This window comes from Hemicordylus capensis, chromosome 9 (genome assembly GCF_027244095.1).
Source record: "Hemicordylus capensis ecotype Gifberg chromosome 9, rHemCap1.1.pri, whole genome shotgun sequence".
NCBI classification, from domain to species: Eukaryota; Metazoa; Chordata; class Lepidosauria; order Squamata; family Cordylidae; genus Hemicordylus; species Hemicordylus capensis.
The window spans coordinates 2,915,026-2,936,265 of NC_069665.1; the positions used below are offsets into that span (position 1 = coordinate 2,915,026).

At 45.7% G+C, this 21,240-nt stretch overlaps 2 protein-coding genes across 4 annotated transcripts in view; one reads left to right on the top strand and one right to left on the bottom strand.

The window, feature by feature from the left end:
- Positions 1-5,727, top strand: part of PEPD (peptidase D) — a 157,508-nt gene extending 151,781 nt beyond the window's left edge. Inside the window, exon 15 of the mRNA XM_053271169.1 lies at positions 5,189-5,727. Coding sequence (XP_053127144.1) covers positions 5,189-5,338 — 150 coding nt within the window. The 3' untranslated portion in view covers positions 5,339-5,727. The remainder of the gene's footprint in view (positions 1-5,188) is intronic.
- A 985-nt stretch (positions 5,728-6,712) lies between these two features.
- CEBPG (CCAAT enhancer binding protein gamma) lies at positions 6,713-19,942 on the bottom strand. 3 transcript variants are annotated; one of them, XM_053271171.1, is made up of 3 exons: positions 19,725-19,942; positions 18,410-18,582; positions 6,713-9,298 (listed from the first exon to the last, which is right to left on the bottom strand). In XM_053271171.1, the coding sequence occupies exon 3, from the start codon at positions 9,182-9,184 to the stop codon at positions 8,732-8,734; it is 453 nt and encodes a 150-aa protein (XP_053127146.1). In that variant the 5' UTR covers positions 9,185-9,298; positions 18,410-18,582; positions 19,725-19,942; the 3' UTR covers positions 6,713-8,731. The 3 variants fall into 3 exon arrangements, with proteins under 3 accessions (XP_053127146.1, XP_053127145.1, XP_053127147.1); XM_053271170.1 differs by lacking the exon at positions 18,410-18,582 and having other exon boundaries at positions 19,725-19,941; XM_053271172.1 differs by lacking the exons at positions 18,410-18,582; positions 19,725-19,942 and adding an exon at positions 17,002-18,236.
- Between the last annotated feature and the right edge of the window lie 1,298 nt (positions 19,943-21,240).

Below are 21,240 nucleotides of genomic sequence, written 5' to 3' on the forward strand. Positions count from 1 at the left end.
TCTGGTTTTTTCAGGGCTTGAGGTTGAGGGATGATGGGGCACCCCGCTGGCGCTGGCCTTCTTTCTGCAGGCTGAAGGGACCTCCGAAGCAGGAGTCGGTGCCAGTATCAAGGCCTGGTCAGCGATGCCTGCCCATCATCTCACCACCAGCCCCTTGCAAAGGCCCTCTTCAGCGCCAGCCGTGGGCCCCTTTCAAGAGAGCGTCTGTTAAAGGCCAATCCCATGCAGTGCAAATCTGAGGTTCAGAGCACTTGCCCTCCTCTTCCTTTATCTTGCTGGCTTGTGTCTCTCACCTCATGATAAGACAGACACTTGTCTGCCCCTCATTCTCTCTCCACCCCCACCCCCCGCCCCAGATACAGTCCATCCCTACTCATATATGCCGCGCTCTCTAAAGCCCAATTCAGACAGTATGCCGTATGAGTGTACATATGTCTGTACACTCACACACGTGTTTGTGTGAATGACAGTACCTGTGTTCATTTTAAAAGTGGACCTGGATGCAGGCCCTTCATATGCATGGGTCAGAGAGGAAGTATACTTCCGTACCTGTGTTCAACAGAACATGTGAATGGCTGTGCCTGTGTACAGCTCTGTACCTATGTACACTGTGCACTCGTTCTACAAGTGAATGGGCCTTTTGCCAAACCAACAAATGGGAACAGCAAAGGATCAGTGAGCAGCTAGGTGGCCGCTGTCCCCTGAGGTGTCCTGAGCACCAGTGTCCCCACCCTGCACAGGAAGAGGCCTGGGGCTGAAAGCTCAAGAGAAGGTGAGAGGGTGCGGAGGCTAAGGGGGAAGCAAGCCCAACGGGGGACTGCAGGACCGGTTTGCTGCTTCCATGGTGCAGAAGTTAAAGTGGACATCCACTTGCCATTTCCAAGCTTGTTGGTGTCTCTTAAGCTGAAGGGTGTGTTGTTTTAGCATATTCTTGCATTTGAAAAAGAAATTAACCGTCATGCACAAGCCCTTTTGAGAGGGATGTGTCTGTGCAAAATTTAACTTTACCATCGGCTCTGTATGAGTTATAATCAGTGAGTCAGACAGGACACTGAAAGGGGTGGACGTGGCCAAGTTCCAGCTGAGCTCCATGCTTAGCCTCTGACTGGTGTTGGGCCAACATCGTAAAATATGCTGGTTTTTCTAAATCATGTTTTGTATATTGGCGAAAGATGTTGTTCGCAGCAGCAAACAGTACCTCTTAATTATTGCATAGTTGATCTCTTACACGGCAAATTTCCTTGAACAACTTCTCCAATAAAGTGCTGGATGTAGAGCAAGTCTGTAATTATTAAATCTCTCCAAATGGTCAGGTGACCTAACTCTTTATTGGCACTCCTAACATACAGAAAGAAAAGCCTTCCACAAAGCTACAGGCACCTCACACGAACACATTCACACACAGTCATGAGCACTTCTATTGAACTCCTGCCCCACAAAGCTGAGCAAATCTAGCAGGGCAGGGTTTGAGCCACAACCGGGTGCCACAACCGAAAACACCCTGTCACAAAAACGGCTGTCCTAATAAACAGAGCTGCTTTTGTTCGTCTTTCAGTGTCCTCACTCTGTTCTCAAGAAGGCTTGTAAGTGCCCAGGCTCAGCTCTGCCTTGACTTTGGGAGATTAATTTCCCCATATTTCCAAAAGAACTTGAGCCAGGAGGAACCGAGAGTTTGCAGGTTTTGGCCAGACAGCTGTCAGCCTCCTGGCTGTGAATTCTGCAAACTTTATTTAATTCCAGCCTGTAATACAGTCCAATTAATATCAAATAAAAAAGATAATCTGGCAAACACCTCATTGAACACTTCAATAGGGCTAGATGACTCGTTTTGTTTGAACAAATGGATTATTTTGCAAGCAGGGAGGACAAATGTTAAACTAGCATTATTTTTAGATTAAAATGCCCAGAGGTCAGAAACAATTAAAGCACACTGTATGGTGGGAGTCACTGGGGTTTGTGTGCCTTTGGATTGGACACCTTGCTAAAATGGCTTTTATTGCAGCTTAGAGACTTAACTAGCACATTTCTGATAAGATAAGGAATGATGACTGAGTCTGCAGATGTAACCAGCTGAGCAGATTAGAACCAAGCAGAGAATGCCTCGGCCTTTTCATGTATGCCCAGCGAGAATGGGAAAAGGTATCAAAGTTCTTAGTAACGCTATCAGCTAGAAGGCATCTGTTGTCACGATTCATTTCTTAAAAGACAAGAGAGACTGTGCTGAATTGCTGGTCGGAGCCCAACTAATGCGCAGTGGCACAGAGCAAGCGGCAGCAAGGAGATGCAGATTTATAGTCACCAAGGAGGGAGGATGCTGGATCCAGGCTTGGGGTGTGCATGTGGTGAACCAGTGATGCCAGTCGGGTCTGTCTCGCAGCTGAAGACCAGTTCATGGGGGTACAGGGAGAATTTTTCCCCATGCTGTATGGGTTTTTCCAGAACAGTGGCAACACTCTCCCCATGCATGCACAGAGGCCATGCTGCCCCATGTCTTTCTGTACCAGATGAAGCCATTGGGAGGCTGAAGACTGCCCTGATCCAATAGGGAAAAACCATGGGGTTGTGTACACAGTCCCTTGGGCTGAAAACCCAGTCCAAGAACTGCTGGTCTCCTCTCTCACCAGTGCTGTGTACTGCAGCTCCTAGGTTAGGACTTTCAGAGCACGGGCAGTCTGCACGTGCGTGCATTTCCTCCTGTTGGATCAGGGCCCTGTCACTTTAGGATTGTCTTGCACTCATCAAGTCAAGCTCCGATTGGCTGGGCCTAACCGTGCTGTCCTCTACACAAGACAGGAAGCCACAGTCCAGACGGAACATGGTGAAACAGACTGGTTCCAGATCGGCAAAGGAGTGAGACAAGGCTGTCTACTTTCTCCTTCTTTATTCAACAGAACATATACTGAGAGAAGCTGGATTGGAAGGAGATGAGTGTGGTTTTAAAGTTGGAGGAAGAAATATCAATAACCTGCGCTACGCTGATGACACCACTCTGACAGCTGAGAATGAGAATGATCTCCAAGCTCTAGTGAAAGTCAAGAAGCACAGTGAAAAAATGGGACTATGACTAAATGTAAAGAAGACTAAACTGATGACAACGGATACAGCAACCAGATTCAGGATTGATAACGAAGACATTGAAGTGGTGGATAGCTTCTGTCTTTTAGAATTGACAGTCAACAGTCAAGGATCCAGCAGTCAAGAAATATGCCGCAGACTGGCACTTGGTAGGGCTGCAACGAAGGCCTTGGAAAGGATATTTCGATGCCATGACATATCTATACCTACAAAGATTAGAATTGTTCGGACAATGGTTTTTCCTGTGACACTCTTTGGATGCAAAAGCTGAACTCTGAAGAAGCAAGATAGAAAAAGTAGGGACACCTTTGAACTTTGGTGCTGGAGAAGACTTTTGAGGAGACCACGGACAGCCAGGAAAACAAACAAATGGATCATAGAACAAATCAATCCAGAGTTTCAAATGACCACAAATGAGGCACAAATGACCAGGCTCAAACTATCATACTTCAGACACATTATGCGAAGACCCAGCTCCCTTGAGAAGTGTATAATGGTGGGGAAAGTTGAAGGAAAGCGAAGAGGAGGACAACCGGCAGCAAGGTGGAGGGACTCAATTACAACAGCAGTGAATGCACCACTTGACTTTAAAGGCCAAGTTGAAGACTCATCATCCTGGATAGAATCTATCCATGCGGTCGCTAAGAATTGACACCAACTCAATCAACCGTGCCCAGTGGTGAGGGAGGCTTGGCTGTACAGCACGTGGGACAGGGCCTTCTCGGTCTTTGCCCCCAGGCTTTGGGATGCTCTCCCAGCTGCCATCCACTCCTCAGTCTCCATCACATCACAGTTTTTAGAAAACAAGTTAAAAGAACATGGCTCATCATCCAGGCTTTTATATGAGGGAGCTGTGTGTTGCTGCTGCTGTTTTGTTTTGTTTTTCAACTTTTAAATAGAGATGCGTTTTTATATTTAATAAATATAAGTATTATTATTAGGCTATTATTAGACGTTTGAAGAAACCCGCATTGGATCCCTCAGAGTTAGCTAATTACAGACCTGTTTCCAATCTTCCATGGTTGGGCAAGGTGATTGGGTGGTGGTCTCTCAGCTCAAGGCAGTTTTGGATGACACATATTATTTAGATCCTTTCCAGACTGGCTTTCAGATGGGCTATGGGGTTGAGATTGCTTTGGTCAGCCTGATGGATGATCCAACTGGCTATCAACAGAGGGAGTGTGACTGTGTTGATCCTTTTGGATCTCTCTGCGGCTTTCAGTACTATCGACTATAGTATCTTTCTGGACTGCCTGAGGGAAGTAGGATTGGGTGGCACTGTTTTACAATGGTTCCACTCCTCCCTCTCTGGTAGATTCCAGATGGTGTCACTTAAAGACTGTTGTTCTGCAAAGCAAGAACTGAATTATGGAGTTCCACAAGGCTCCATTCTGTCTCTTTAGCGTCTATATGAAACCACTGGGAGAGATCATCAGGAGGTTTGGTGCTGGGTGTTATCAATATGCTGATGACACCCAGATCTATTTCTCCATGTCAATGAAGGTATTTCATTGACATGATATTTAAGAGGGTCCAGGGTATTTAAGAGAGCGCCTTTGTCATGAAACCTGCTGCCTGGAAAGGTCTGGTTATGGTTGCCACCGGCTCATTTGGTGGCAACCCAGGACCAGGCCTTCTCTGTGGCTGCCCCGGGGCTTTGGAAGATGCTCCCTGCTGAAATAAGAGCATCTCTTTCTCTGTTTTCAGGAAGACCCTCAAGATTCACCTGTTCTCACAGGCTTTAATTAGAATTTTAATGATTTGTTTTAATAGTTGTTTTATTCTACTGTTTTGTTTCATGTATTTTAATCTGTGCTGATTTTTAAATAGTTTTAAATTTTGTACAGCACCTAAAGATGTACATATCAGGTGGTATATAAAAATGATAAATAGTAAATAATATTTGTACTTAATTGCTAATTTTGCATTGTTTTTATTATATTGTAAATTGCTTTGAGATTTTTAATGAAAGGCGGTATATAAATTCAACAATGGATAAATAAAATTCAAGCGGTCTTAAGATCTGCTTCACTCCATGCTAGTAGGACAGTGCTGACCTGCACGTTTGCCCCACAAGCCAGAATATGCCAGTCACGTCTGTTTTCTTCTCCAGGTACGCATCGAGGACGACATTGCCGTGACTGCCAATGGAATGGAGCTGCTGACCTGTGTCCCCCGGACTGTGGAGGAAATCGAAGTGTTCATGGCTGAATCTCAGGGCAGCACCAAATCCTTTGTTCCTGTCTCTAAGCAAACGGTGTAACCATTAAGAGGCCATCTCCTGCCATGGCCACTGAGGTAACTCATGTTGTCTAGCAAGCGCTAAGCTTTTGGCTTTGACCAAGGAAAGGAGCTTCTGGCTTCAGCCACTTTATTAATGCCACCAAGTGCCATATGCTGAAGAGTATCTTAGGCCAGGCTGGCTGTTTATAAGGAGCCCGACCCTGTTGACCTGCAGTATATTTTCGAATGATGGATATAGCTCTTTATGGGATTTTCTAACTCTAAATATAAGATCAAAGATCAAAATACTCCTTTTTAACAACAGAGGGATGGGGGAACTAGAGGAACTGTTGCTTTTGAGTGATCATTATGCTGGAGATTGTTGGGCTGAAAAAAAACAAATGAATAAAAGCTTTGCCGGAAAGATCACTTTCTTCTTCCCTTTCCATTTCTTGCTCTGGGTCCTGGATTGCAAACTACAACCCATTTATTTTGGAGTCAGCCTGTCACGGTCGATGGGATTGTTTCTGAACAAGTCTGAGATTCCAGCTGTGGCCCCCAAACACTAACACAAACCTACTGATGAGACCATTCATGTCACCTCTTCCACGGCATATCCTGCCTGCATTGGTTGAAAGGATGTGAAGATCGAGTTCTGGACTGGCTCACACTTCAGAGCAGCAAACCCAGGTCTGCCGTGAGTGCACACCTGACAAAGCTGCAGCTAATCCTTACAGGTGTAGGTGTTGCATTCACACACTCACTGTAAGAATGTAATGTTCAAAGAACCAGTTCATGACAACTACAGTGCCTGACAGCTTGACCAGGCTGGTTATTTCTGTAACATGTTTTATACTTCCTGACTGGGTCAGTATGGTTTTAAGTGAGGCCAAACATATACCCACCTCTTATATCTGTGGGGAAAGTTGTGGTTGCATTCTCTGGTGCTGTTCCAAAAATTCATAGTGCTGGAGATTCCAAAGGTGCTACTTGCCACAAGAACAGTCAAACCAGAGTCCACATCAACATACTAGCTGACTAACATAACTAGCTGTTTATGCCACACTGGATCTGTTGGGACTGTGGAGATTTCTTGGGGGAGTAGGTTGGAGGGGGCAGGGTCCTGCCTGTTTGTTGCTAGACAGATATGGATTTCTCCTGTGTTCATTTTGCAGCAGCTCCTGTACCTGAACATAACTTGGGTGGCTCTTGAGGGGCGCACACAAGTTTTATGCAGAGCCCAAGAAGCTGCTCCGCTCATTCCCACTGGCCCTCCCTGATCAGTTTAATTGGTACCGATTCTTGCTCAAAACTGCTTCGCCCAACCCCAGAACTTCGGCTTTTGAGATCCACCTGTAAACAGATCTCCACCAAGACCCTTCTGTAAGGTTTCCAGAAGTAGAAGCCAGCACAGTTTTTGTAAGCGTTTTCTTTTAATTTTTTCTATCATAACTGAGTTCTTGCCCCAGTCTAAATACATACACAACATACACACAGTGACTGCAAGGAAAGGGGAGGTATAAATCAATCGTATGCAAACATACCATGAATGAAAATATTTCGAAAGAGAAAATAAATTAATGTTACATCAACTTCCCTGCTTTGTTTAATGTATTAAGTTTCCTATACAGCACAAAAGTGTAGAAAGGGACTTATCACCAACATCTGAACATTATGTAAAAGCTAAAGTTTTATTCCCCAAAAGAAAAGCAAAAAAGGACAAGAGACTTAAATTTTTGGATTATTTGTGAAGCTGATTTTTTTTAATTAAAAAAAATGGATCTGAAACCTAGTTTAGGTTGCTGCAGAATTAAATACCCACATAATTTGGGTCACAGGGTAGGAAGTAGCCAATAGGGATGGCTACTGTGGGCATTCCTGGGAGGATGGGGGGGGAGTGCATCTTACCTGTCCAGCCATGTCTCCCCTGCCCCCAAGTGCTCTCCCCAAAAGCATGGGCACAGGGCTGTAGCATTTCTCCTTGCAGCCCTGTTCAGCATCGCTATTGAAATGGCTGACGCACATGCATCGGCCATTTGCGTGGCGAAGCTGAACAGGGCTTACAAAGCGAAATGCTACAGCCCTGTGCCCACACTTTTGGGGAGAGCGTCCACGGGAGAAAGCAGCAGGGCGGGGGCTGAGAGGTAGGCAGCACCTTCCTTGTCCTTTAAAGCAAACACACACACACACACCCTCCGAACTGGTTCCATGCACATCCCTAGTAGCCAAGTCATACTGTAGTCTCTCACTGGATGAGTGTTCCATATCTTTACTTGCCTGATTGAGCTAAGAATGCAGGGACCTTCCCGCTTATTTGCTTCTTGCCAGCAGTGCAGTGCCGAGCTGTACTGTTGGCGACAGCATGGAGCAGATGTGTAGGGCCTGAAAAGACACATCTGCTTGACTTGGTGACCCTTCTGGGTAGCCCTTTACAGACTGTGGACCAGTCTTCTGCAGGCATCAGTGGCGATTCATTGCTACTTATCACAAAGGGCCAGTGATCCTTGAAGAGAGCTCTGCCCTCAGGATCCTACACCGAGAACAGGTGTGGGCCAAATGAGCAGATTTCATCACAACAGCTCAGAGATCCCACATTCAAACACAGTTTCCCTGTGAAGCTATTACCTTCTCACAGTGATGGGAGTCGGAGACCCACTCACAGTCTGACTGACACCAGAGGCCAAGTCACCCAGCCGGGCTTTTCTTATGTCCTTAACAGAACACAGAATGCAATAATCCTCTGAATGCAATAATCCCTCTTTCCCTCCCTTCTCTCTTTACAATGTGATAGGCACTATTACTATGCAGACTCCCATGAACTATAGGAGTTATACCCAACAAGGGTTTGTGCTACATGTCTGAAACACTCCACCCTAAATTACAAAGCAAGTTGGGAACCTGACAACTGCAAAGAAGTCGTTCTGAAGAAACACTTGAAGAGATTGTTTAACAAAGTGATACTCTTTTCCTCCTAGATAATGCAGGCCTTGCCTTCAGAATACACACATCCCTTTGCAAGAGGGAGGGAGTACCTTTTCTGGGCGGGTACCTGCTACCCATGATCTTTTTAAAAGGTCTCCTAGTTTAAAAAGAAAAGAAAAAGATGCTGCCCAATTAAATGAATAGTAGATTAACATCACAGTCTTAATTTCAGCGACAGTAACTTTGGATGTTTGTCCATTTTGGATCACTGTTCACAAGTCAAAAATGCCAGAGAAGAAAATACATTAACACTTAGTTTAAAACAAATACTTAGTAAGAAACAACTTGCAGTTTACTTGCATCAACCCGTCAGTGTTAAGCCTACTATTTAAAAAATGAAACCACAAAAGGACAGTTGGTACAAAGGTTAGAGAAGAGCCTCCTCTGATGCTGAACCCGACTTGCATAGGGAGGGCGTCCACACTGTTCTGCCCATGAGCCAGAGGTGCATCTATGGTTCAGAGCCATCTGGAGTTGCTGCAGTGCTTTCCGCGCCAAGTGGCTGCACACTGTCTGTGAAGTTGTGAGCATGTTCAAGAAACAAGTCTTTGAGCACACTCAGCTCCTTTGTCAGGAGCTTGATTTTGGCCTCCAAGCGTTCATTTTCTTCTTTAAGCTGGTTGACCCGCTGCAATGTATCCTGGGCCTTCTGCTTGCTTTTCAAGCGGCTCTTTTTCACAGCCATATTGTTGCGCTCCCTGCGCTGGCGGTACTCATCGCTGTTCCTGTCAACAATGGAGTTCTTCTTACCCTGCTTACTGGGAGGTGAAGCTTTGCCTCCACCTCCAGGACTAACAGGCACCAACTGAGGAACCTGCTGCAGTCCACTTGCACTTCCTTGGGTGTAAATGACACTTACTCCATTGGTTTCTGCAGTTGGGTTCTGCTGGGATGTCTTGCTCATTTGGACAGACTCTTCTTTAAACCCACAGTATAGTGTATAAAAGAGCAAGCAAGATATTCCTGATTTCCAGGATGCTGCTGGACAGTCTTCACATAGAGTGAGCACAACTGGAACCTAGGAAGAAAGACACATTATTGAGCATGTATAATTCCACTGCTACACAATGTCATTAACATTTGCCTTAGATCAGGTTCTCCAAATTATGTCGGACTACAACTTCCATCATCCCCAGCCACAAGGCCATAGTGGCCAGGGATGATGGAATTTTATTTTATTTATTTATTTATTTATTAGATGTATATACCACCCTTCCAAAATGGCTCAGGGCGGTTCACAGCATGTTGTAGTCCAACAACATCTGGAGACCCAAGTTTAAGAAACCCTGCTCCATAGTTAACACTCCTATGAACAAAGCTCACAACCAGTTCCCATACAAGTTAGGTACATCTTCCAACTCTAGTATGTGTGTCATCTGTTTTGGGCCACTCCAAATGCCTTGAGCCCAAATAGTTGTTTTGCAAGTTCCTGCTATCCCTAGGCAGCACAACTCCCCCAGCTAAAAACAAAAAACAAACCCCTCGCAATCTGCTAGTTAAAAACTATACCACCCCCAAGTGCACAAAGATTCCATCTTGCATTATTGCTACTGTATACTCAGCAGCAGGAGTTGGCACTATCAGGAAAACGGGAGGGGGTGTCTCAAAAGATCCTTAAACTTAACCAAACAGGAGAAAGAGACACTCAGCTGAAAGAGGCTCTTTACTACAATGTGTGTCAGGACCTACTCTTTTTTCAAGACCATACATATAGATGTGGACATTATGTTCACATGCATGCATATACATACATGCACACACCTCTACACCTACATGCCCAACATGTGGTTTTATAGGAAAAGCAAAATACATTCTGCTATTAATAATAGACAATAATTTGAGGTTTTTTGATATTACTAAATGTGTATGCTTGTAAGCTTTTTGGACTACTCTTAACATCTGAAAATCTGAATAGTTTTTTTGACAGGCAATTGTGTTCATATACATGTTTAAGGATATAGTGTTCACATTGACTTAGTGTCAGAATTTCAGATCTGCTTTAGTCTCCATATAATCTGGAATAAATACTTTTTTCTGTACAGTTTTTCCCCTTGGACACTTTCAAACTGCATTTTTACAGCTGTTTTAATCCCCATTATTGCCTCATCCTTAGGCAACCTCCCTGCAACATGCCTGGATATATTCAGCTCTCACAAAGGCATCCCTAGTGGACAAATGTCTAGCCAGGCTTAAATGTTTCCAATTTCACAACCTTATCTTGGCAACTGCTCTCACTGTCTAACTTTTACTCTGCTTTTTACCCAAATCTTTCCAACAAGGAAAGAAAAGAGGCAGTCTCAAGTACAAGGATATTTACACCCCTTCTAAATTGGGGGTATGGAGACACTCCTTTTCTGTCTCCCCAAGAGCCCTCAGCACAGCTCCAGCACCACACTGCTAACATCAGAGGGATGTCAACAAGAGGCATCAGGTCTTTTAGCCTATCTTGAAGTCCCTTTCCAAGGTGCAGAGGATCTGGCTGTGGTTCCTCGTGTGAGCAAAAAGGCCTATGCTCAGAAGCACTTTCTCCTGCAGCCAGCCCACGGCAGTGAAAGCCAGACCATCCTAGAGCTTGAGGCTCCAGGGTAGACCACCAGCTCCTGAAAGATGCACAGAAGCTGCTAGAGTTACAGGCTGAGTTGAGATGGGGAGGGAGGATGGCATCTTTTGATCAGGACAAAGACACCCAGAGCAAGCTTCAAAACTACTACTCCTGCATTTCTAGCTATGAATCACCTGGTACTAAAAATCCCATGGGAGGATGTGTTCTGTTCCCCTCCATACAAGTCAAACTTGTCTAGAATGCAATGATCTTGTCCTATGTTCTAACTTGTTACTGGACAGTCTCTAGAGTAAGTTTAATCTGTACGGCTGCTGAAACAAGGGCCAAGTTATAAATTAGGGAGTAGACTCCAGCCTTCAAATATCTGCTGAGCTTACTGCAGTCTCTGAGCCCAACTGCACAAGGAAGGAGTTACAAGTGAAAAGCTGGAATCACAACCCCCTGCTGCAATGGCAGGCAAGAGCCAACAGATTTTTAGAGGCATCCTGTGTCTGAAGATACAGGTTTCCCACCATCATGTGAAGTCCACACCCAGAGCTTCAAATTTCCATAGCTCATATTTCCATCTTTCTTTCTGGCAGTACTGCAATACACCAGTGCCAGCACTGAGGATCAGGGTACCAGGTAGGTTGAAAAGATACAAAGCTTTAATTTTGGTCAAGCTGATTTCTCATTCTATGCATGCATATTTTAATGCAGTTACCAGGGGTGGGGGGGAATGGCCAATACCTACTAGCATGGACCCAGCATTTCCAAATGTATTCCAAACCACTTTTCTCAGCTAGTTGTTAGGGAGGACTGGGGACCCCTTTGCAAAGGCAGCTTGCAGTTAAACCTGGCCTCTTGTACCTAGGAATGTGTGAATGGCTGTTTTTGCATTAAGTGTACACAAACATTCTATTGCCAATAGTTTAGAACTACACACATCAATTTTAATGAACACAGATAAGCCAAGAGTGAACTCTAGTTTTCAACATTCTGCCCAGCAGTTTATTTTTACAGGAGTTTGACATTTAGGATTTTTCTTAACATAATTAAGCATTTTAACAGACACAAACAGCAAGACTATAGTAAAGACTAGATGGGAAATATGGACAACATACAACTGACGTATTAAAAACAATCATTCAAATATGCCTTTTCCCAGTTAGGCCTCTACAGATAGGCTGAATCATTTGCTTTTCTTTTTAGCCACTTCCAGCACTGGAACTGCCAAGTGTTCATATTACTTTTATACGCTGCCCCAGTGTTCTAATTTTTCTCATATGTGCGCAGAATGAGTTCTGTTCTGGGCGGCAGTATCAAGGCAGTGTGTGCGCATGTATATTCAGAGTGATTCAATCTGAGTGGGATCTAAAATTAACTGAGCCAACATTTTAAAAAAAAACTTGTGTGCACACACCTTAGAAGGAACACTGCCCTGCTCCCCAGCCCAAAAAAGGCCCCTGTAAGATATGTACAAAATAACAGAACAACAGAACATGCATCGGCTTCAGCAGAGCAGTTTTCATAAAAAGCCTTCCTAAAAAGAAAGGTTCTGCTCAGCTCTCTAAGCACATGGAGGGAGGGAGCTGAGCCTTTCCAAAAAAGCTGTTTCAGTGATTAGGTGCTACAATGGAGAAGGTTCACAACTTCCGCAACAAGCAACATTAAAGCCAATCGAGAATCTCAATCCCAGGGGGGCCCAGAGATGCCAGGCCATGTTGTCATTCTTCAGGAAGCACGACTAGCTAGGAGCCTGCTCCAGGGAGGAAACGAACTTGTTCCCTAAAGTGCTCACAGTTCTCTGCAAGACTTGATGCAAAGAATTCTTCAGCTATTCTCTGAATTATTGGATCCTTGCCAAACACTTGAAATCAATATACAGGGAAGTCTCTGCTCAAATGCCACCTATCACTATTCGTTATATCCCCACTGAGCAAAGAGACACCTTTTACAGTGGCGATTCTCTTCTGTTTAGCAGGGGGAGAGCAACTGGCCCTCTCCAACCCCAGCACAGCATCCCTCCAGTGGCTGTTGCTGGTGTCTACCTTACATTTCTCTTTAGATTATGAGCCCTTGGGAGTGGTGAACTGTCTTATTTTTCTATGTAAACCACTTTGGAAACTTCTGTTGAAAAGCGGTATATAAACAGTAACAGTAGTTATACAGTACATGCCTTTTCAACCAAAAAAGTTCTAAGGAGGAAGAACTCCTGTTCCCAAAGGGCTCACACACAAAGAAAACACCAGCAGCAGCCACTTGGAAGGATGCTGTGCTGGAGTTGAATAGGGCCACTTAATCCAGCCCTCTGTTCAACTTACAGAGAGGCTCTACACACCATCTACGGGCTCTGCGGGGAGAGCGGGCTTAGCCTGCTCTCTCTGCAGATGAGCAGGGAGCTCACGCGGGGCGGCTGGATCAGCCACACACACAACTACCAGCTCCATCACGGAGCTGGTGAGGGCGGCAGGGATCGGGGGCCACCCGGCCCCCAGAAGCTCCAGAACACCCTGCGCAAGTGCACGGGACATTTTGGGGAGATCCCCGAGGCCAGCAGGCTTGTTGGAGCCTCCTGGTTAGGGGTCTCCTCGTCTCTCCCAACTAAATATAACAGAACCGCACTTTTTTAGCCCAATCCTGTTAATAATCCAGGCCATTCTTTCATTGTACTCAAGATGCCAAGGATGGCCAGGCTTGCATCAAGCCAACAATCGTTATCAGCTCACATGGGGGGGGGGGTTACTTTTTAACTGGTTCAAAGAACCAGCTTCTCTGAAGGAACTGCCTGCCTTCTGGGCAGCCACACATTTCAAATCCCGCCTTACTTTTCCTGATCTCTCCTTACAATGCACCAGAAAAGAAAGTAATGTCCCGATGTTGCATCCTTTTCTTGGTGCATTACCTGGAGGTGGGGGGATATGGCCACACCCCGTAATTATGGGGTGCTACCATTTCCCCCCTAGTAATGCATCAGGGAAAAGCATGCAGCCTCATGAGGCTCCTTCCTTTCCTGGTGCACTGCAGAGAGATACCAGGAAAGGGAAGGCTGGGATTTGAAATGCTTCAACTTCCCCCATTTCTTCAGAGAAGTGGGCTTTTCTTTAAAAGGTGAGCCTCTCCTACTCTCCGATAACATTAAATGCAATATAGATACAATACTGAATTGCATCTGATTAATTTGTTTGCCAATATTAGAGATTTTTTCATCAGAATCTTTTCTGATGAAAAATGCCCCAATAGGGCTTCTATCACCTCGGACTTGATCATCAGGCTGGGGTTATGCACAGCCCTATTAAAAGGTGCCTCTTTGCCCAGTTAGCAGATGATTCCATCTCTGCTATGGGGTGAAAATACCAGTCTACCATGGAGGTTAGTTAGGATGCTAAGAATGTCATGAGGCCCTCTGAACACCTGAAATACCCTAAACAGATGGCAAATGTTTGTATTTGACTACTGTTGATTGGTATGCAATAGATTTGACTATCTGCTAGTTAACAAGCAGTGATAGGTGACATTGTAATATATTAGTGTTTGACAGTTCAGAACTTTTTTCATATTTGATGCCTGCCAACTAATGCTCTTGAACAAAGGTAAATATTTCCCCTTCAGATTTAATGTTCAAAATTGGAATAGCAAAATCGGAATTCTTGCTGTATTTTGAAGATATGTGGGCAGGTATTTGCTTCAGTCCTACCCTAGCTCTTGGCTGAGTGCTGGGCAGAGCTGCCCCAGCCTGAACACCACGTTGCAGAGCTACAAGTCCCAACGCACACTCACTGGCAGCAATACAGCATAGAGGAGAAGAGGTGTTTACGGAACAGGAGAGCGCTAACCAAAGCAAATTAAATATACCAAAGTAGTGTGTGGGCCCTTTTGAAGACTTGACAGGCAGCAACATTAAAGCAGTAACGTTAATGCACAGCAAGCTACCGTAAATGAGTCCATGAGGAAGGAGTGGCCAATTCCAAAATATTTGTCAGACTAGACAAACAACTGAGGCGCTTTTCTTGGAACCTGAGTGCAGAAGAAACTGTTTAAACTGACGATTGACTGGCATGGTCGTGTGTTTAGCACATCAGTAACAGACAACCCAGCAGTTACCTGATGCAGACAATAGTTTAACGGCCACTTCACCCTTGCTGGAATTGTAAAAGAGAAGAGAGTATGCATTTTTGGGGTGTGGGCATACTATGCAAGAGGTTTGCCACACAGCATTGTCCCCACAGAATCTGAGTAACTAGGAAGCCATGTAAATTCAGCCTTACAGGAGGAGACAAATGTCATTCCATCATTGTAAAGAGGAAGGCTGTGGGAACTCCTAATCCTTATGCTCCAGATCAAACTACAGAAGTCCAAGTGAGAAAAGGGAAGCATCCAGCTACTTCTGTCCAGAAGGGTAACAGCGTATGTATGGGTGTTTTTCTGCGACTAAAAGTCTTATGGCACCTTAAAGACCAACAAATTTGTCGCAAAAGTGTATTCAAAATACATCTCTTAATCTTAAATAAATACATTAATAAATGTTTGTAAAGTTCTACATGACTGTTATTCTAGTTACTTTTTAATGCAGGAGCTAGGAAACGCTTTTATCTCCTCTTCTTCAAGTTATGTTTAATTACCTTGGGTTTACTGTGTTGGTAGCCTCCTATATCAGTATATAGGCAGTCTTTGCAGGGAAATATCAATAGATTTAAAATTAGCTTCCCCATTCATCACTAAAGAGCAATAGGAAAATTATTTGCAACTTTTAGACAATATTTGTGTGTATCTACAGTTCATTTTAGCATTGTTGCCTGGCAAAGCTGCTATAGCTTCTTTTTCATTTAACCTGTTCATGTGGAAAATACAGAAGGTGGGTGTGGGTGGGGAAGTCACAAGATGAATGAAGGAAAATTAAGCCACTTACAACGAACATGTTTTTGTACATTTCAAAATCCCTTGGGAGGGACACACTAGAGGATAAACCACATTTTCCCCATGCTGCCTGTGAGAAACAGACTGCCTGTGAGAAACACATACTACTGTGATCTGCCCAATATCAATACCAAAACAGTTAAATGCAGATTTAAAGCAAAAATATAGGGCAATTTAAAGCAAAAGGCAAGGAGATAACCACGATAACCATGCCGGCTTTCAATGGCAGGTTGTCTTTACTCAGCACAGCAGCATCAGGTGCTAAGAGGGATAGAAACCTCTATGCACAAACCTGTAGACCATTAATTGCAAGTTATTAAAAGCAGGTTATGCTGGGAGAATGTCCCTGTGTACTAATTTGCTGGGCACCTTTTCAATAATGTTTAATGTTAGCCCAGAAAGCACTATAATAGTGTGTGTGGGGGGGTGGGGTGTCCCATAGTTTCCTGGCTTTCAAGCTGCTAAATTATACTGCTAGATCTTTGCAGCCCTGAGGGACATTTTCAGGTGGTGCAGACCATTTCTGGGGGAAAGAGATGGGCACAAAAATTGGTGATTCTATAGAAAGTCTATTTGCCAGAATACCTTTTATAAACTAGAGGAGGTTTTTGTTTTTGTGTGTGCTCCAAGACACTTTTGGAACACCACAAAAATGCACTCCCAAAGCTTTCCATAAACACAGACACCCGCACCCCCACTGGCCATCACTGTGGCAGAATGCACTAGATGCTCAATGAGGACTGCACACAAAGCATCCAATGACAGTGAACAGAAGCGGGCAAAGGCTCATGGGTGCATCAGCATCACCACAAGTGAATTTAAATCATTAGATGGAATGAACAGGTGAACACACAAATGTGCATCAATTCCCATTAAAACCCCATAGAAAATGACACAAGGTTATCACTGCACTAACTCGCACCACCACTCTTCCCCTCCTCACTAATCCCTATGCAAAAAAAGCCTAATTGCACAAAGTATTTCTGTTTACTAAAAAAGTGTCAAAAATTGCAAAGTCAGAACTATTATGGGCATCCGAATATTTTCTGACCTATAATTTTAGTTATCCCTGATTCTGGACTTGGGGTAGCATATTATAGGGGGAGCAGAAAGGTTGCATGCATAGCCTTCATACCTCTGTGTTGCTTAATACATGGCAGTATTATAGTGGCTGTTTGTGCTGATCTATCCACACTGTTTGTGCAACAATTACAGGTACAATGGGGAAGCCTAGTCCAGCAACTAGTTATGTATGACTTAACTTTTTCCACAGAATAGTTGGAAGAACAATGCAGTATTATGAATGGATACCAATACAATATCAGGCAAACTGAGCAGATTCAAAGTCGTAATTAACTTTTTTCAGGTGATTATTCCTACAAAATGAGAGAGAATGAGTGTAATATATATCACATACCTACACACACCTACTGATTTGTAAACAGGACCAGGAGGATAAAATCAAAAGGATACATAATAATCCAAACCGAAATATCTAATTACAAATTCACTTGATCAACTGTGCAAATCAAATCAAAAGTGAAGCTAAAATTCATATGCCATCTCTGACAACAAGTGAAAGCAAAATAAAAATGATTAGTTTTGATTTCACAAGCATACTCAGATGCGTTTCTAATTTCTTTTGCTGAGCTGAAAAGGTTGGAAGCATTTGTAGAAAACACTATTCTGTGTTATATAAAACCTACTGTCTTGAAACATTTAAGTATTCCAAGAAAAATTATTTCTACATCAAGTTTTGATTGTGTTTGGATAGAAACAAGCACATTAAATGTGCTTCATGGAATTTTTTTATTTTTTTATTTTTTTATTTTTTTTTGTAATCAAGTACTTCAGCCCAAAGACTTGCAATTAGGAAACTTAAGATATTTATACAGCACATAAAATGAGCATGGGATAATTTTTTAGCTTTGGGCTTTTGTTTTGTTTTTTAAGTCAAATAAATATGCCACATCAGAGCTCCATTAAAAGATTATGTCAAATAAATATGCCAGATCAGATGTCTTATACATTCAGGGCCCTGGAAAAATTTCTGAAAAAGTTTCCAATTTGTAATTTTCTAGAAAGCCAATATCACTCACTTAGTCACATAGAGACAATTGTTACTTGGCACCAGTGACTACCAAATGATAAATTAAACAATGATGTGATCTCTCTTGAACTTACATATTGTGCATGACCACAACCAACCAACTAGAGAATCAAGTGTCCCCTGCCAAAGAATACAGAAGCAGACCATTCCTGTTATGAACAATACCTTCACTGGTATCCTTGTCATGGTAAAATAAGTACATTTCAATGAACACTGGTTCATTTCTTAACAGAAAAAAGCAATGAATGTAGATCAAAGAAAGATGTTTTAAGTTTCCACTAAGTAGGGTCACCTTTCCTTAAGCTTAAGCATAACCCTAAACTTGGCATTCTTATGACAAGCACAACATTCAACATGTGTAGAACAGCTGTAGACTTGTTTTTTTGCTTAGAATCCCCCACCAATAGACTTGCAATTTCCTGAACAATATTGCTATTCCAGATTTAACTGGCAGCCCAGAGCAATCTCCAAATCGTTTGTCAGCTCCAGAACCAGACCTTTGTCTGGTTCTCCAGGGGGCGAGGAGGGTTGTAGGGAGTCCCACTCTGACTAAAACCCACCGGATGTTTCGGTTCTTGTAAGGAGCCCGGACATGCGCAGGGAGGGAAGAAACACAAACACGCAGCCCGAACCTGCTCCGCTCCAAGTCACCTCTCTTAGGAGCTGGGCGGACCCCGGCTCTGTCCACACCAGGGCAGGTGGTGCAGCTCAGCGCGTCCCCAGAAGGTGCTGTCTTGGGAGAAGGAACCATCAGGCCGTTAGGACCGGGAGGGATCTTGGGAGCCCCCCCCCCGCTCCAGCCCCCTCCTCATCAGTGCAGGGCACTGCTGCTACAGCATCCCTGAGCAATGGGCGGCCAGCCTCTCTGCTCGGAAAGGAGAGGCCGAGACTGGGCCCAGCCACCTGCTCCACTTTCCAGCAGCTCTCACCGTCAAGCAAGCAAGGAAGGAAGGAAGGGGAGGACGAGGGGGGTGGGGAGCAAGGAAGGACACCCTGGGCTGTACCAGCGCCCCATGGCGTAGGGGCTTCCTCCACCCCCAGGCCAGGCCAGGCCAGGGGGGACTTCTCCTCCCTCCCTCCCTCCCTCCCCGCCCCCCAGGAGCCAGGCAGCTCCTCTCCCCCCCCTCCCTCCTGGGGATTTCCCCGGTGCCAAGACGTGACCTCATCCCAGCAGGGAGGCTGCCAGAGTTGCTGGGAGGTTGCATCAGACCTCGCGGGGAGACACACACGCGGGCGGGGGGGGGAGGCAGTGCAGGGGGACGCGGACAGGTCCAAGGAGGGCGGTGGGGGGGGGGAGGCTCCTGAGGGCCCCCCCAGCTCCACCCCCTCTCCCTATTTTCTTCATTATCTCCCTCACTACGAGGGGGAGGGGCGAACATACCCCCCCCCGCCGGCCACCAAGCTCTGCCCACACACCCCAACCCTGCCCCCCCCAGGCCTGAAGGGGGCTCCTCCCTCCCTCCCTCCCCGACCCCCATGCACCCCCTGGCTCCCTCCTCCAGGCCAGCAGCCCCACTTTACTTTGGGTTCCCATTTCCCCTCTTCCCAGGCACACACAGAGACCCCTCAGCCCCAGAGAGGGCGCACCCCACAGGGCCCACATGGGGGCACCCCTCCCTCCCTGGCTGCCCCACGGAGTCCTGCTGGAGCCCCCCCCCCAAACACACACGTCTTGCTCCCCTTCCAGCCCCCCCCCCCCGGTGCTTTCACTATGAGGGGGCGAAGCCCCACAGATTCCCCCTCCCCCGCCCCCCCTTTCTCCCAGCCCCCAGGGTGGTTTCGCTATGGGGGTGGGAGGTGACTTGCTGCCCCACGGGGCCCTGCCCGAGGCTCTCCCTCCCCCCCCCCGCTCCGCGGGCCCCGCCCAGCCCGTACCTGGCCCGCGATCGATCCGGGGGGCGGGAGGAGGCGCGGGCCCGGCCAGGCCCCACTCGCTGGCTCGCTCTCTTTCGCGATTCTTTCTCCAGGCTGAGGCAAGCGCGGGGGCGGGGGGGCAGAGAGAGGCGACGGCGAAACCGGGCCGGCCAATCCGCAGGCGAGCGACCTCAGGAACGAGACCGCCCCCTACCCCGACTGGCAGCCCCAGCAGCCAACCTCGGGACACGTCCGCACGTCCGGCCGTCTCTCTGCCCCCCGCCACCAATCGGATGGTTGCAGGCACTTGGATGGGCATGGCTGACAGCCAATGGGATGTTTCAGGTGGCGGTTTAGTGTTGCTTTTGCGGTTGTTGTTTTTCAGCGCGGGAGGCGGGACTCGGGAGGGTGTTTTGGGGGAAAGGTTTCCCTTCCCATCCCTTTTTTCCAGCCCCAGACATTAAAACTGCTTCCAGGCAGGCAGGGCACGTCTCCGGACTCCCCAGTTCAAGGAAAGAATGCCTTAAAAAAGAAATCGGGGGCATTCAGTTGGAAGCTGGTTCTCAAAGCCTGCTTTATGTTCAGTGGCTGGCCGTGCAGGGCCTAGTTGTGATGTCATTTTATTCTTATACACCAGGCCTGCTCAACAGGCCCCCACCCAGCTGTTTTTGAACTACAACTCCCATAATCCCCAGCCACAGTGGCCAATGGCCAGGGATTGTGGGGATTGTAGGCCAACATCTGCAGGAGGGCCAAAGTGGAGCAGACCTGTTTAACACGGAAAATGCCAACAAGGAAATAATGATCTGCTATTACAAGTCTAGTCCAACTAGAAGAGGTTATTTAAAAAGAATCTAACAAATTTGGAAAGAGAAGCATCCAGACACAGAAATAACAGAACAAAGGCTAGCAGACCAGAGAAGATTCATAATAAGAAATAAAGTATTCACAGAAATTGAGCGGGAAGAACCGCAAAGAGCAACACAGGCTCAAGATTATTATTTCTTGTTTACACAGTCAGGCAGGTGTTATTGACTGGTTTGTGGTTTACATAGGAAGCTGCCATACACTGAGTCAGACCATTGGTCTACCTAGCTCAGGATCGTCTACCCAGACTGTCAGCAGCTTCTCCAAGGTTGCAGGCAGGAATCTCTCTCAGCCCTACCTTGGAGATGCTGCCAGGGAGGGAACTTGGAACCTTAATCTCTTCCAGTGCTCAGACTTCTAGTCTCCCTTTCATATGCAACCAGGGCAGACCCTGCTTAGCTAAGGGGACAAGTCATGCTTGCTACCACAAGACCAGCTCTCCTCTCCTGTTTGTTTTATCCAGACATCGAGTCCTTCCCAAGGAACTGGGATGTCAGAATTTTGTTATCAATATTGTTCTTTTTGTTATTATAGATATCATCACAGAATATAGGCTATACCCAGTAATGTTGCTTTTGGTAATTGGCTGATGGTGATTTCTGTGGCCCCTATGGTGTTGAGGTGCTCTTCAAGGTCTTTTGGAATTGCACCCAGGGCGCAAATTACCACT

Bases quoted from the DNA above. Each gene is read 5' to 3' on its own strand.
- CEBPG (XM_053271171.1), bottom strand. From the start codon at position 9,184: ATGAGCAAGACATCCCAGCAGAACCCAACTGCAGAAACCAATGGAGTA.